This window comes from Mya arenaria, chromosome 12, assembly GCF_026914265.1.
Source record: "Mya arenaria isolate MELC-2E11 chromosome 12, ASM2691426v1".
NCBI lineage: Eukaryota > Metazoa > Mollusca > Bivalvia > Myida > Myidae > Mya > Mya arenaria.
Window position 1 is genome coordinate 49,499,394 of NC_069133.1, and position 16,746 is coordinate 49,516,139.

General features: G+C 35.3%; 2 protein-coding genes across 2 annotated transcripts; one reads left to right on the top strand and one right to left on the bottom strand.

The window, feature by feature from the left end:
- The first annotated feature begins 1,047 nt into the window (after positions 1–1,047).
- Positions 1,048–6,335, top strand: LOC128210263 (PWWP domain-containing protein 2A-like). The gene is made up of 2 exons (XM_052914488.1): positions 1,048–1,196; positions 3,180–6,335. The coding sequence occupies exons 1-2, from the start codon at positions 1,048–1,050 to the stop codon at positions 4,849–4,851; spliced, it is 1,821 nt and encodes a 606-aa protein (XP_052770448.1). The 3' UTR covers positions 4,852–6,335.
- A 2,263-nt stretch (positions 6,336–8,598) lies between these two features.
- On the bottom strand, positions 8,599–16,436 carry LOC128210254 (tetratricopeptide repeat protein 1-like). Its single transcript, XM_052914473.1, has 7 exons — positions 16,274–16,436; positions 14,131–14,576; positions 13,549–13,676; positions 12,162–12,335; positions 11,009–11,194; positions 10,462–10,516; positions 8,599–9,849 (listed from the first exon to the last, which is right to left on the bottom strand). Exons 2-7 carry the CDS (start codon positions 14,567–14,569, stop codon positions 9,716–9,718), a joined length of 1,116 nt encoding a protein of 371 aa, XP_052770433.1. The 5' UTR covers positions 14,570–14,576; positions 16,274–16,436; the 3' UTR covers positions 8,599–9,715.
- Positions 16,437–16,746: the final 310 nt, after the last annotated feature.

Sequence of the window (16,746 nt, forward strand, 5' to 3'; positions counted from 1 at the left end):
TGCGAACATATTTGTCATTTCCTACCTATGTGCAATGTGGGTAACCTGACCAAAGCCAGTCACAAGTCTGGGTGAAAAACAGGGAGCGACCACTTACCCATGTCCGATACCCATTATTTGATCTCATTTCTTTAATGTATTACAAATTCTCCTTTCAATCGTGCTAAATTTGTTTTAAATTTTATTTCTGAATAGGCGTTAGGCTGACCCACCATCGATGAGAATGTTTCTTCCATATTAACGGGAGGAATATTTATTTTGCGTTGTCCGTCCGGTGCCATAACTATATAAGTGTCAGACATAAGCGTGTTACTAAATGCTGCACTCTCACAGATTAAACGTTTTGACACCTTTTTTTATTTTTGGTCTTGGGACGAGCCATTTTTTGCGAAAATCCATGGAAACCAGTGATAAAAGAATGCTAACAAAAAATTAGATCGCAGATTTTTATATTTAAGTTAAAACAAATCATGTTTTATGTCTTCTTAAACCGTTAGTAACGGTTTAAGCCATAAATCATTAATTTTTGAACGGAAATATGCAAATCTGCGCTCTGATCTTTTGTCAGCAATCTTTTATCATTGGTTTGCAGATTTTTACGTAAAAATTGCTCTTTCCAAGACAACAAATAAAAAAGTTGTAAAAATGTTAAATCTGTGAGAGTGCAGCTTTAATTAAAGGGACTCGTTCATGTTTTGTTTAATGCACTTTTCTACGAAAAAAGGTCAAGCAAAACATTAGCCTAGGGGTGTAAATACTAAGATACTGACAGCAGGAACCCTATTTTTGGTATGTCCCAGCTTGAATATTGAAAACCGTCGAAACTTGGAGTGCGGAGCCTTCCAATGACTGTTAAACTGGTATTTCCAGTTATCTTACTATATTGCTGCTAACGTACTGAAAATAATTAAGTGCATCGTTTGGTGATTCGATAAAGAAATAATAATGTCATTGAGGAAAGGCTGAGAATAATTAATTAATTGATACTGCTGAGAGCCGTTTTGACTAAATTTTAAAACGCATGCGCATTGTCAATAAAAAAGAAATATGGCTGACAACAAGAAAAAATCTGGTCATATTGAAAAGGGAATGCAATTAGCTATTATAATCGAAGAAGTCGTAAATGATATACTCGTGGTTATGTTGGAACATGATAAGCAAATATTCAGAGGCATTCTATTAGATGCAAACAAAAGGTACAATTGTGATTTTAACCAACAAAAGATCAGCTGTTCTATTTGTTAATCCCAGTAAAGGCCAGTTTGAGTTTCAGTTTAACTCATTTGTTCCATTTTGTCTAAAATACGATTGGACAATGTAAATGGTTTGCCTCTATCATTTATGAGGAGAAAAAGATTTTTTCCTGCTCCCTGTCCCAAGCATTTAATGCATATATATTTGGTAACATTTGCAACTCGAAAAAAAATGTAACGGTCCGCTTTAGGCGGCTGATTAGTGTTACGGTCCGCTGTAGGCGGGGGATGTGCGTTCATAACAACGTTTCGTTAAAAAAACCCCCGGAAGTGTGTTCATACCGGATGTAAACTTGGTTGGTAATATTCAAATTAGCAAAGCCCGGGATCTGTGAGAATAGAGAAGTTAGTGTATATAAAGACCAATGGACCCCTTCAGGGTCGAGCATGCTGTTCCCTGAAGGGATCTGTTGATGTTTGTTTCATTAGGTCAAAAAGCTCGGCTATCTGGTGTTTGTTTGTTTGTTTCACTGTCGCACGTTACAAATGGTGGCAGCGGTGGGATAATGACAACTGCCAGGCGGAGTTGCCTTACCCTTAAGATTCCCAGTCTAAGACTCAGGACAAGTCTTTTGGAGGGGAAAGTAATGTAACAGTCCGCTGTAGGTGGCTGATTAGTGTAACGGTCCGCTGTAGGCGGCGGATGTGCGTTCATAATAACGTTCCGTTTCACGGTCGCACGTTACAGAAACAACAAATGCTCCTTTCTTATTTAATACTTGTAATTAAAATCCTTTGATAAAGTACAGAAAATGTTTTTCAATTGGGAGCAGGACTTTTCAAACCCAAGACTTCAACCTCTTATAAAAACAAAGACTTTTTAACCCTTGGACTTTTCAACCCCTATTTTAAACACTTCAACCCCTACCTGTTTGGACGCCTATATCAAAGACTTTTCAACACCACATTTCTATTGATTCATACAGCTACAAATACAAACATATGGTCTAAAATCACACTCCTTCTTTGGATTACCCAACTCTACCAACAAAAACGTTCAGTAAACTCCTCATGGAACTACCACTTTCAGTATTCCTTGGCAGATTTTTGTCATCACGGACACAAAATCCAATTTATCGATAATATGCTTTCCTCTGCGTTTTCAGTTGATCACCCTCCATAGCTGATCAGTGGACATTACAATTGCCGTGTTACTCAGAGTGAAAACACTGCAAAACGCCAAGGAAACCAAAATGAATCTCCTTACTGTACATGTATCTAATTTTGTTTAATTTATTTGATTTATTTTCTTTTTTGTTTTATTTCAATATTTTTCAGACTCACATGCACACAAAATGACTTGTAATCCTTTATGGCACACAAATTCAATATAATTTTATGTTGATGTCCATTTTTAATCCAGTTCTAATGCATTATTATATCTAACTTATTTGACTTAGATACAGTTGGAGATTCTTATCTGTTTCCTCAGTGTTTCGCGGTGTTAACACCTCCGAGTAACTTGGGGATGGTAATTCTTTGGTCCACTGAATAGCCTTGGCTGGTGAAAGATTGAAAACGCAAGAAGTGTACTGTATAGTAAAATTTGTGCCTCAGTGACCATTCAAATCATATTTTTTTCTTATCACAGTGCAGTCTCATTTAACATATATATAATTATGCTTAGGCCTGTATTGAGCCTGCACAAGTATGAATCCACTATATATATCAATCCAATAAGGAACAAAGTGACCAGCAGTAGGATACAAAGTGAGTGACTGAAAGGTACAAAATGACAGAAAATCAAATGACTAGATTCTGTGAATAGTATTTTGTACAACAGAATAATTGAGACAATCTCAGTTTTCCCTTTCAAAAAACTGACATGCTAGAAACCATGTACAGTATAATAGTCGCTATTGAGTTACTTCATTGTAACATAATCATATTTTAAGTTTCTTAATTCTAACTGATTACTTTTTCCAGAAACATTCCCCCTGGTATTTGCAGTCCCTTTGGCCTGACAGGCCAGGCTTCAATGAAAGATGAGAGCACAGAAACGGATTGTGGAGAGATTGAAAGAGACATCAAACCCATTGATGTTCCAGCTTCAGTTTTTAGACACACATACTTCCAGCATAATTCACCAGTCAAAAATGAATTCTCATCATTACCAAATGGACCATTTCCGAGGATTGGTGGTAACAAGCCTACAAGAATAAGATTGCGTCCAAGGCAGACACTTTGTAGTAATTGTAAATCTGCATGCTTAGACTCAAAAAAGGGACCAATTCCTTTATCCGCTGCTGTTGCCTCGCACTCACAATCTCAAAATTTAAGGCATGGAACAGCTCTACCTCATAATATATCAAAAACATCTGCAGGAAAATCAGAATCTAAACATATCAGAAAACGACAGAAAGAAGCAGACAATATACCAAAACCTGCCAAACTTGTGAAAGTGATGAATGAACCACCTAAGTTGTCAAAAACTAGTCCCTTTATCAAAATTTCAATAGGTGAAACCAATGTGATGAATATACCACCAAGATTGCATAAGCCTGGGAAAGGCGAGTTGTCACCGGAGTTGGAAGACAATATAACACACATAAAGTCTCCTGTAGATGAGGACAGCGAAGAAGTTGATGAGGAAGTTATCTTCAACTTCAAGCCTAGTTTAATGAGGAAGAAGCAAGAAGCTATTGAAATGAAAAAGAAAAGGTTAAATGTTAATGCTGACAGGAAAAGCAAGAAAATCAGACATAAGAACAAAGCTGATAAAAATGACTTTGAAATTACTCAAAATATCATCATCACAGAAAATGTTGACAGTGAAGAAGAAAAGGGTGAAGATGATGGTAAATCTAAACGACCAAGGTTGGTGTATACAATACACCACAATAAAGCTATTTCAGGTTCTGATAGTTATTCAAACAGTGGTGACGAGAATCTTCCTTTGTCATCGAATGATCATTCTAGTCAAATTCAAAACTTGGACGGCACTTCTCTTCAAGAGCAAAATGGTTGTCATGTGACAGACAAATCTGGTGCTTGTAAAGAGTATCAGCTACGCCAAAGATCTAAGTCAGTTGAATCCAATACAGACAAAGAAATCAACAAGCATTTAACAAGTGTTCTGAGTGAAGAGACAAAGTCAGTGTCAGATAGAAGTGAAGCCGGATCAGCTGGTGCCGATTCAAGTTCTGATGCTGACAGTAGCGAATACGGTGATGGTCCCCCGGGGGATGACAACAACGATTCTCTTAAACCACTCATGATGAAAATTCACACAAACAGTGTTGAAAAGTGCTGTACTCCTGAAGGAAGAACTTTTCAAGTTGAAGACATTGTTTGGGGGAAAGTTAAGGGCTTTCCCTGGTGGCCAGGAAGAGTGATGTCAATCAATGTCAGTCAAAAAGATAATGGTGTTGTCATAAGACAGGTAGCTCAAGTGGCGTGGTTTGGCTCGTCAACTATGTCGCATATCCAGTGCTCAGACCTGTACCAGTTCTTGGAGGACTTTAAACTGAGGTTTGATAGGAAGAAGAAAAGTAGGCCATACAGAAGAGCTATTCAGCAAGCAACGATTGCAGCCCAAAGTTATGAGTCAAAAGAACTGGTTGAATTGAAAGATCTTGATTTTTCATGTATTACTTAGTTGTTCAATGCTATTTCTACGCAGTGTTTAAAATGATAATGATATTGAACCATTTCAAATTAAGTCCCATGATTCAAGTCTAAATGAAACTTATTAAGTAGTACCGGGGTACAATGTACTTTATTGCAGGACAGACCTCGGGGTTGTTGTTTTTTCAAGGATTTTTATTGTTGATGCAGTATTTGGTTACGTTCCCAATGCCAAAAAGAATAGGCTTGATTTTAAAAATATTGGATAATAAATCCAAATCAGATTCTTAAACAAAATAGTAATAATAATAAATTGAAGTTCTATTTGAAAAACTGAAGTTTATTTAAGGTTAAGTGATAAAATCCACCAGTTTATTTAAAGAGCCTTTGAATGTATTCACTGTCTACATTGTTATTTTCAAGTTTGATCAACTTTGTAAAAACGACTCCAACATAACCAATCCCAGGTGTCAAGGTTATTTTCCCAAACTGTTTTTTTTCACCATCTTATTCAATAACATAAAAATTGGATGGAAAGTATAATTTTAATTATTGTACTTATATACACATTATTAACTTAACATGTTTTGCTCTGAATCATTTGAACATGTAACAATTACACAGCGATATTAAAAAGGCAAATATTTCATGCTTTTGTAAGTTTAATGTGCAGCTTTTATTTATTAATAATTCTGTAACAACTATTTATGAGCATAATTGAATTTTGAATGTACGAAATGTGTTCAGCTGAAAGGTTTTTTGGAGGGGTGGGGGAGGGCCTGGGGTGGGGGTGCTTTTTTGTACTTGACTGTTATGTATATTATAGAAATATGTTTAATTAAAGTAGTTCTTAAGGTTTCAACTGCCAGATGTATTAATTTGTATGTATTAATACTGGTTTCAATCTAAACCAATGATATATTTTACAGTCTTAAGCATTTAATGCTATGTAAACAGATGGCACAAATGCAGGTCTCCACAAGGGCAGAAGGGTGCCATAAAAAAAGGATGCTGCTGTCGTTGCAGCATGCATCCATAACTCTTAGCTAAAACCCTTTTAATAGCTATTATATATAATACATTTGAAAGATACTAGGTAATGTAAACTAATATCAATGAATTATCGTCGCATTAAATTTAATTATTGAAATTTATTGCAATAGAAGATTTCACTATTACTGGAACATGCAATTTTGGAGGGAGTTGTTTAGTTTTTCAATTTTTTATCAAGAATTACGGAGAATACAATGTCATGTAGTGTTAAAACAATCAATTATAAATTTTTTATATATATTTATACATTGTAACGATTCTCTGGTGCCCAGTTACATAAAGATATATTTATTACATGTTCATTTATATACAAAGCATTTTTAAAAAATGTTTCTGATGTATTTTGTCGTTGTGGTTGTACATGTAAGTCTGGTAATGAACTTTGATGTATTTATTTAATTTTTAAAAAAAGCCCAGCTACAATACTGTATCATAAAAAGGAAATAAATAGAAATACCTTTACCTGTTGTTCATCCTGTATTCCATCTATTTATTAAGCAGTAAAGTGATACTGATTCATGTATTGTATAAAATGGTCATTTATAAACAACTGGTTGACTGCCAATCAGGTATCTTTGCTTCCAGATTAGTGTCCAATTACTAGTATTTCACGAAGTCGGATTACAAAATTTGGGCATACTACTTATAAGTGTACATTTAAATGTTTTTTTTATTAATCACTTATTACATATCTGACGCAACACGGGGACAGTTGCGGTACCAATACCAGACAATTAACGAAAAGATATGCCAAAACATGGCCAATATCAACCAAACTCGGCCAATATGAGTTTCCTCCGTTCTGATTGGCTACAAATCTTGCCAAATATAAGATTTGAGAAATGGACCATTTTCATTGGCTGTTGAAACTCTTAATATGAGAAAGATGCTGGAAATTACTTTAAAAGGTTGCCATTTTGTTTTGTGTTTTTCTGACTGATTTGAAAGTTTGTGTTTCTTTAACCTATTTGGAATTACTAGCCTAATAGATACTTGAACCACTTTGTACAGTTGATATTACAGTTGTATTTAACCCGTTGGTGGATTTTTGGACTATTATGTTTTTGTACACCGACAAAATGGTTGACAAGGATGAAAAATTGGACGTTTTGGCAAGCGTTTAACAAAATTAAGATGAAAAGACATACTTCCTTGCACTGCACAGTGCGCTATATATAAGTATGTGCAATGACACTAAAAGGATGTACGTCAAAATCAGCAAAGATATGTCTAGAAAAGTAGACACCATGAATGAATAAGAGATAAATACGGCTTCAATATAAACAAAGGCAAATACATCTGCCCTCAGACAAATAACTGGACCAATATGAAATCACCTAATTGATAACATTATAATATAAGATTTGACCTTAAACATAAGTGACCTTGACCTTTTAAATAAATGATGAAACAAGGTCTTGAGCTTGACACCATGTCTTATGAAGTAAAATTTGTGCAAGTCAAATGAAACAGAAAAATACAGTTCAGACCTATCATGGCACCAGTTAAATTAGTAAATAAATGTACATAATTTTTATTCATCTCTCCGAGATGCATCGTATACCCCTGATACACACTATGCTATGCTTCGTCGTCGGGCAATTTGGCTAAGAAAATTTGTAGTCTGGAATAATTAATGATGCAGTTTCGTTGGTTCCACAAAGTACTAGATGCTCTACAGTTGAAAAATATTCTGCCGATTTCTAGAGTTGAACCGTGTCTGCCTTCTCAGTATAATACTATTTTGTTGTAGTCACGACCACACAGCCATGGAGGCTACTGACATTGTAAAGTTATTGAATAATATTTAAGTGTAAATTCATTGGAAGAAGAGTAGTCTCTCCTGCCTCATGATTATTATTAAAATGAGATTTTGTTCGTCAACTGTCCCACGGTATGTAAGAAGTGTACCGTTGTTGCCGACGATGACCTAGATGCTGCAAGGAGACATTATAATATGCAGTTGTTGGTTCGTCAATCCATCTTCATCAATATTACTGCAGAGCTCTTTTTGATCTCCAATGTGGCCATAACGTTGAGTTACAGACTATGTTTTGCTTGCAATACCTCAATGAGATTCACATATATTTTTAAGATGGCAACTTTTAAATCAACACCAGAATAGTAACAATTTGGACACAAACTTAGTGTATCAATAGGTTGCCTTGAAGTGTGACTTTATCATTTTGACAAGACTAATTTAACAACAATGCATCAGTTGAACATGGTAAAAATACTTATTTAATTTATTTTTTAAACAATCTATTACTGGTAAATGCACAACCGACTTATTGGGCATGTTGAGGAATGTGTATCCCACCACTTCCATGCATTCACCTGGTACCTTGAAGTTAGTTAGAATCTTGGTTAAGTGAGGACATTCACGATGTTCCTTGACTTTTGAGTATAAACTTGGTTAAATGAGGACATTTGTCATTTCAATGTGTTCAACATTTGTGCCAACTTTCATAATTTGTTCCGACAGTATTTTTTTACCTTTAAATTTGAGCATGGAAATCGTGTCATGCATGTAGCAAGCCAGCACATTGTAGTGAATATTGGTAACTTATTTGTTTTAAATACTTACACTTAAAAGGATAAAACCTATTGGGCTGTTATATGACAATGTGATGCCAGCATCATAACCACTACCACAACATTGTACAAATAGATACCCCTGAACCAGCGTATAGTGTACAGAAGACGTAAATAAAAAAAAGTGTAATTATTAAAAAATCTTTATTTTTACATAATATATGATCACAAAAATGATTGCACATTGCATCACACATAGTACTTTATTCAACATTTAATACAAAGTTACATGTGCCTTCTATCTATAAGCACTCAAATCATTTTATAGAAACATGCACTTTGAAAATCTTTCACTAATATAAAACCTTTCACTAATATAATTTTTTAAAGAATCTCAAAAAATTAAAAGTCATATGCAGTGGTTGAAATAGGAAGAAGCCTGCAAGCCCTGTCCTGGTAAAATGCTTTCAAGGCTTGCTAAGATTTTTATATAGCAGAGCTTGTTAATTTTTTTTATCCCTAGCAATTGCGTACAATCTTAGTCCCGTTCATCCAAAGCCCTTAAGATAAAAAACTGCATATCATATGTCCCGTAATGAAGACATTTGTTTAAGTAAAACATTTTTATTGATTAATCACAGCGGTTTGATGATGTAAAGTAAGTTGCCATGCATCAATATTGGAAGAAAGAGAGCAGCAGATTAGTGTTTGTCAGTTTTCACATTTAAGCGATCGCAAATAATCATTATAAAATGCAATGATTATGGGACTAACACTTTTTCATAGCCAAGGTTTTTGCATGATTCCAATATCACCAAGGCTATGACAAAACAATACAAGAGACAAGCAAAAAGAACATTGAACGCTATTCAAAATCCTGAAGATTGACAGAGTAGACCCTTTGTGTATCTTATAATTGTGGGTAGTCTGAAATTTGTACCAAGTTTACAGAGAAGGTCCGTGGTGTATTGTACTGTATCACCGTGACTGGTTACTGGTTTATACAAGGTTAACTGAGTAGACCCCTTTTTCATAAAACTTCTTAAGTCATTTCTTAACTTAAGACTATTTGCTAAGATTTTTGAAGCCATTTTACAAGAAAACAAAATAAATGACATTAAAATATGTCAGATAGTATTAGGCTGTTAAATAGAATATGACAAGTGGGATATTTAAATTAAGAAATTGACTTAAGATAGGAAAAGGCATAATATGTTTTATGAACAAAGACCCAGGTTTACTTTAGTTTACTGTGGCTGGTCTGTATTTTATACAACGTTGACAGAGTAGACCCCTGGCATACTTTATCACTGTGGCTGGTCCGCATTTTGTACAAAGTTTACAGAGTATCCCCCTGTGTTTGGATCTTGGTTCAACTTGAAGTTGTTTGTTGACAGTCCAAATGGTTTCAGTACAAGGTTTCCCAGATCCTTCAGTTTGCCTGACAAGAAAACAAGGGCACAATAAAACCTATAAAGTCAGTCATTTCTTTTGTCATTTAACAACAAAAGATAATAAGCTTACATCATAAGAATTATATAAAAAGAAACCCTGCAATGCAACTGAACCAGGTTTTCAATGATTGACTGAAGAACTCCAGCCTTCGTTGTGAGATTCAGTTTGGACTGTTTTCTTATTTTAAGTAATCCATAAAATCTTGCTATATTCAAAGTTTGGTCACAATATGCCAACCATACTTACTAAATTTACTCAGTACCAACTGTTCTTCTTTTTATAGAAACAGTGACCTTGACCCTTGGGGCCCCCAATGCAATACAATGAAAGGTCTTCATAAACTCGTTCTAAATACCATGTTTGGTCACTGCATGTCAAACGTATCTATAATTATTAGATACCAAAAGTGAGTTTGAAAAGAGGTTAAAATAGGTGTCAAAGATTCTATAAAGGCCAGTTACTTCAGGTATGGATGAATTTAGAAGTTACATGTATAGTGGTTGATAAACTCTGCAAATAGCACAAAATTGAGTGAGATATGCCATGGTGGTATGTTACGAGTTTCAACCATCCTATAAATTAAACAAAAAAATCATACCCATCATTTCATCCTTCAACTTCTCATTACGCTCTTTTATCTGGTCCGGAAGTCGCTGTAGAATACATATCAGTTTAATGCACATAACAATGTAGCTACCAAGGACACCACAAATTTCTAAGTTGATAAAGAGGCTTTATATAACTTGAAAACTACTTTAGCCAAAGTTTGGGGACTTGCTATACATACTACCGGTACAAGTAATGGAAATTATATATTTTGTTGTTGTGAACATGTCCTGTACACTAACAATGAGTTACACTGTTCAACTGTTTTGTAGCCATGTCCACGGGCTAAATAAATTGAACAACACTGCCACTGACACAAATGCCTTGACAAGCTTATAGTACATTTTACACAATGATGACAACACCTGTAGCCCTAGAAAGGTCTGCAATTATCTTCAGTGATATATGGTAGTGTTTAACAATAAATCCCTTTCCATTCAACTCAGTCGGAATTAAGAAGTGTGAGCTTTCAAAGGGTCCTTTTTATGAAATAAAATCAAGCTTGATTAATCATTAAATCGGTAACATTCAAGACTTACAACACAAGCAGCCCTTGCAGAGTGCTGGGATGGATCGAGTTCCAGTATTTTCTGGTAGTCTGCCAGGGCCTCGTCCAGTTTTTCTGTCTTCTCATACATCTCAGCCCGCCTCATAAAGGCCTTCAGGTACTGGGGATGGAGGTCTACAGCCTTCGTACAGTCCCGGATACACTCGTCATACATCTCCTGGTTATGGAGAGTGGAAATGGTTTTTAATGGAACTAGCATTCAATTATTGGCATGCAATTCCCACTTAGCATCCTCCTCCTATAAGTATTTAGTCCATGCGAAATATACATGTATACATATATCTTAAATTGGCAAGAGTAATGTTCATGAAGCAGGCCTGTTTTGGGGTATTTTGGAAACAATTAAATATTTGCACCTCAACTTGACAAATTTATCTCTCAAGTTATTGAATTGGGACTGATAATTCTGGTAGAAAGATGTCAAAATGGCCATTCTACATTATTGTTAAAAAAAATTACCATTGTGAGCAGCATGGGACAGAATATCTGAAGTGGTGGATGCCTAGAAAATGGCCTGTGTAGTGAACTACAGCAAACTCCTGATGGGACTTATTCCTGAATACAGGGTCTATATTATTTGTTGTAGAACCAATGCATTTTTTGTATCCCTACAATCCCAAAGTTTTGATTTAGCACTTGATAAACATTTGGAATACAGTTCAGATTTGGTTTAGTTCATGGCAACAATAAATGTTCTTTATTGATAACATAAGATCTTCACCATCACTTTTCAATAATTGAAGCACAGAATTATTTAATCCAGTTTCCCCCAGCTTATTCTCTGGCAAAAAAACAAAATTGTACAGTTTTAATAGACATACAAATTTTCATATTAAAATAATAGAATCATTGATCTGTTCCAGGAATTTCAAGAGTCTTAATATAACTTTTTATTTGTACGAGCAAGGGAAAATCCATTTATGTGAATTCAGAGTTACAGCTATTGTACCGTAACAAGAATTTAACAATTTAACCTGCATGAGCCATGTAAATAAAATGAATTTCATGTATGTCCTATGCAGAGCAAGGCAAAGTATACAATATACATGTAAAAGATTTTCAACATACCTGTTACACTCAGTATATACTCAGTGTTTAATATTAGGTTTTTCTACAGTACCTACCAGTTTCATTTTACATGCTGCCCTGTTTGAATACAGTATTGCTCTGTCCTTTGCAAACTTGATCGGACAGACACGCAGTGCCCTGGAGTAGACACGCAGGGCAGACTTGTAGCTGCCGTCTCGGAACAACTGGTTACCATTATCCTTCAACACTTGAGACTCTTCTTTCCTCTCCTGCAAGATAAACAAAATACATGAGGGGACAAAATATTTATAAATATTATTAAGTATATCGCAAACAATTTCCAAAAAACTTTTTGCTGCAATGTATGTGTAACAGACTGCACCAATTGCTATGTGCACCTGTCGAGGTTCGAACACACGACCTCTTGCTCTGCAGGCGGTCACTCAATCGTGTTGCTATAAAAGCTAGCTCTATAGTGAGACAGTATAAGTGCTGCTATATACACATCGTATACCCAGTTACACATTCCCCCTCCATTTTGAAATTTGTCCTCAAATTTCAGAGACAAAGGTCAATTTGCAATGACCTTAAGGCATATCGTATAACACGGGTCACCAAATGTAACAGACTGCACAAATTGCTGTGTGCACCTGTTGCATATGCATAATGAGCCCTGATTTATCATGAACTGCTGTATTGCTGCTTTGGAGACTTGGTATCCCATAATCTGTAAGCTTATATTCCCCCTTGTTAGCAAACACTTACCGTATTCCCCCTTGTTAGCAAACACTTACCGTATTCCCCCTTGTTAGCAAACACTTACCGTATTCCCCCTTGTTAGCAAACACTTACCGGACTCCAACTTTAGACCCTTTATTTACAATTAAATTAACTGGAAAAGAACTACTGTATTATACATGTGAGGCTGTCTTCCACTTGTTATAAACCCTAACTATCCCCAGGCTGGTCACCTCCTTTCTGCTTACTCATTCTCCCATACATGTGACATTAAGTTTTGGACTGCCTTATTGGATAGACTCTAGTTTAGAAGTCCACATAAGTAACATATCAATGAAAAAACTACTTTTATGTAGGAATAAGCGAAACTGTGCTGGCAACGGCTCCCAATATTATTATATTTTATCCATTTTTTTCTAAAAAACTAACAACTCTCTATTTTGTTTGTTTGAATTTAGCTACCAAGACTATCAGTTACCGAAGCAACTCGTTAATTGTTGTTGAGGGGACTGCTAAACTGTAATTTCTACCCCAACAATCCAAACCCCTCTATGTATCATGTGCTTCTGTAACCCCTGTTCCTTGTTGTCTGTGAAGCCATCCTCCATCTTGCATCCCTGGGCTTCCCCTCTACCTTATCAGTGTACTTAATAATCCTATATTTAAGACCCTTTATTTTAACATTATATAAATACATTACATTTACCGCTAAACTCTTTGAATAATCATAAATTGCCATTTCACCTGTTTCTGTTCATCAGTGAGGTTGTCTTCCATCTGTCGAAGACTCTCTGTATCCCCCGGTTGGTCCTCTCCCTCTTCAGCAGACTCATACTCATCATCTGAACATGATTCATCACTGTCTCGGCTCTCTGTTGTAGAAATTAGCATTCATTTGATAATCTGGTTACATCACCAAGTATTTTTAATAGTAAAACATTTCATTTAAAAATCAGCAAGTTCATTGATATCAACTAATCAGTAAAGAAAATGTTAATTATTAATCATTAATTTGTTAGTTAAATTATAGTCCCTTGGAATTAAAACACTGAAATAATTTCCTAGTCTTTAATATGGATTTTGGTCATCTTGCATTACCTGCATATGCCTCAATGTGTTTATATATCTCTATGTCTTAACTCTCAATTAAATATCGAACACCATTTACACTACTGTCATGATTGAACATGTGCAAATATATAGTCTTACTATACAAAGAAAAAGTCAGATTGCTTGTAATCACTAATGTGATAATAATAATAATAATAATAATAATAATAATAATAAAATAATCTATCTTGAAACTAAAGACAATAATAAACCAACCTCCTGCCAGGGCTTGTTCCACAATGTCTTCATAAGCTTCCTTGAACCCTTCAGCACCTTCAGCAGAGTCTTCATTCACAATCCTGGAATTACTCTCACTTGAAGTTGTATGATTTATATGTTCAGTGCATGTGTTATTATCTACATTTTTACCTGGATCACTGCTAGAATCGGAGTTAAAAGAATGTTTGTATAGTACATTATCTGTATTACTAGCAGAAGGTTTTGAATCACTGTTGTTTTCTTGATCAGTTTCTTGCAAATCTATACTATTGTTGATGTTTGCGTCGTGTACTCTAATATCACAGCCTTTCTCACTTAAATGTTCTTCTCCTAAATTATCTTTACTCCCACTTTGAGCCTCTTCTCCCAAGGTGGAGTCCAAGTTTAACCTCTCATGGAGAGGCTGATATTGCCTGTGTTCGGACTTTTCTTCCATACTGATCCTGTAATTTATAAATCAATAATCATATACCGGTAGTAAGTCATTGTAATTGAGATTTTCAAAATTTAACAATAAGGCCTTACAAATATGATGTTGTGGTACAGTACACTCAACGAGTTAGACCCACTTTTCTCGCTAACTCCGAGGGATAAAGTCGATGATTGCGGACTTCCTCCGAGGGTATAACTGTTGCCCTCGCTAAAATCCCTCCGAGTTCGTCCGAGTGGCTGGTTTTCCGCCGAGTTTAACATGAACGATAGCGTTGAAAATCGTCCGATTTTATGACCCCTCGGCGGAACTCCGTGTCTAATCAGATAAGCAAGAAATCACTCTTGTTTAGAAGTTATTTTTTATGCTTATGTACATTATTAATCGTACAAGATTCTTACCAGCATTTAATTTGTTTTGTGTCCGAAAACGCCAATTGAATATAGTCTTGACTTGTTTATAGTAAACATTGAATCATTGATAAATTGCCACCAATTGCATTGCATCATAAAACAGCCAACATTTTACACGATTCTGAACCATGACCTCTGACGTCACGCGTGTGAACAATACATTATATAGAATATACTTTTTATTATTGGTGGTTAAAAATAGCTATGACGTATACGAAATTTTTCCACAGAAAACGAGGCAAGGCTTCAACGTGCGCTGTGAACTTTGAACTCGTGTTTGACCTCTTGATTTTCCGAAAATGTGTAATAAGTAACCTAGCCTTTTTCGGTGAAATGTGTTTATCAATGTATTCAGTCATTAGTAAAATATACGTTTATAAGATGCATGTGCAAATAGTGAAATACGACTGCATTCTTGTGGTAAGCTAACTTCATGTAAAACGGGCAGAGGAAAAAGAATAATAGAAATTTACTGAAGCCGTCATTATTGATGGAAATTTTTAATAAAAAAATAACTTTAGCGTAGATTCTTATCAAATGTCCGCAGAGTTTCGCGGAGGTTACCCCTCCGAGGAACGCCGCGTTCGTCATTCTTCGGCCGACGGATCACCCTCCGTGGGCCTTAAATTCCAACTCCGAGGAACGCGGACAGACGATAAATTCATTGCGTTGGCCGCGATAGCGAAAATCCGCGGAGGAAAACGGAAAGTGGGTCTAACTCGTTGAGTGTACTGTACCTGAGTAACATGCTAACAAAATCAGTTATGTTTAGGTAGGGAAATACCATTTCAAAATCAAAATCAAAATCAAATTCTATTTTCAGTTGGTATGACATAACAGAGAAAACATTAGCTATGAATAGCTATTGACCAACTACTGTACCATTAATTTGGTAATTTATTTTGTTGCGCTTTTATTACATTTTGTAATTTAGAAAAAGCAGTTTGTATATACAGATTAAACTAATTTAAAAAAAAATATGGTCAGTCTGTTAAGGGAACCACAATGTGATTATCATGAATGTTGATACGACTTAAAGAAAAGAAATTAATGGCAACTTTAATCTGGTCTTGCCATTCTCTAGTGTTTTCTTTATTAACTCTTTTAAATAATACTGATACTGAGTTATGGAAGCATAATATTCCGAGCTTCTAAGACTCCCATTTGTTTATAGTGATTCATTTAATCGAAGAACAACTGAATAAAGGAGAAAAAAGCGAGTCATGGAAGCCACGACTGCAGTAGTCTCTACTACATGTATCCGTTCATTGTAGGACGTATTTATAATAATCAATACCTTATTCCTTGTTGTCTTGGATAACTTGACGGTCGAAACAGCAGATCAACGATTCAAAGCCTTGTTTTTCTGTATAATCAATAAAGAAAGAGTTGAAATTTGCTTACTCATGTGTTAGGGACCTTAGTAAAACAGAAAATAGAATTTTGCAAATGACAATTTTACATATAAGGGAAGCAACTTTGTCTAAAATTTAGTTGGTCAAAACGTCTTTTATAAATTGGTTTTTAAGTTTTGTTAATAATATTATCAAATTTAACGTATGTATCAAGTTGATGGACTATTTAATTGAAGTCATAACCTTAACAACGAGTAAGATAAGATTGACATGAGTCTTAATTGGTTCCACAAAACAGTTCAAATAAACCACATACGCTTTGCACGATGTTAAAGGGAGTATTCATGTGCGGCTCCAGCAGTGGGGGTGGGGGCAGAAAGGCACCCCTCCCCCTATCGTCCAAGTATATATTTTT

Excerpts from the sequence above, each read along its gene's own strand:
- LOC128210263 (XM_052914488.1), top strand. The coding sequence starts at position 1,048 with ATGGCTGACAACAAGAAAAAATCTGGTCATATTGAAAAGGGAATGCAA. Across the intron at positions 1,197-3,179 it reads CTATTAGATGCAAACAAAAG|AAACATTCCCCCTGGTATTT; the intron begins GTACAATTGTGA and ends TACTTTTTCCAG.
- LOC128210254 (XM_052914473.1), bottom strand. The coding sequence starts at position 14,569 with ATGGAAGAAAAGTCCGAACACAGGCAATATCAGCCTCTCCATGAGAGG. Across the intron at positions 13,677-14,130 it reads GGAACAAGCCCTGGCAGGAG|AGAGCCGAGACAGTGATGAA; the intron begins GTTGGTTTATTA and ends TTTCTACAACAG. Across the intron at positions 11,195-12,161 it reads CAGCATGTAAAATGAAACTG|GAGATGTATGACGAGTGTAT; the intron begins GTAGGTACTGTA and ends CTCCATAACCAG.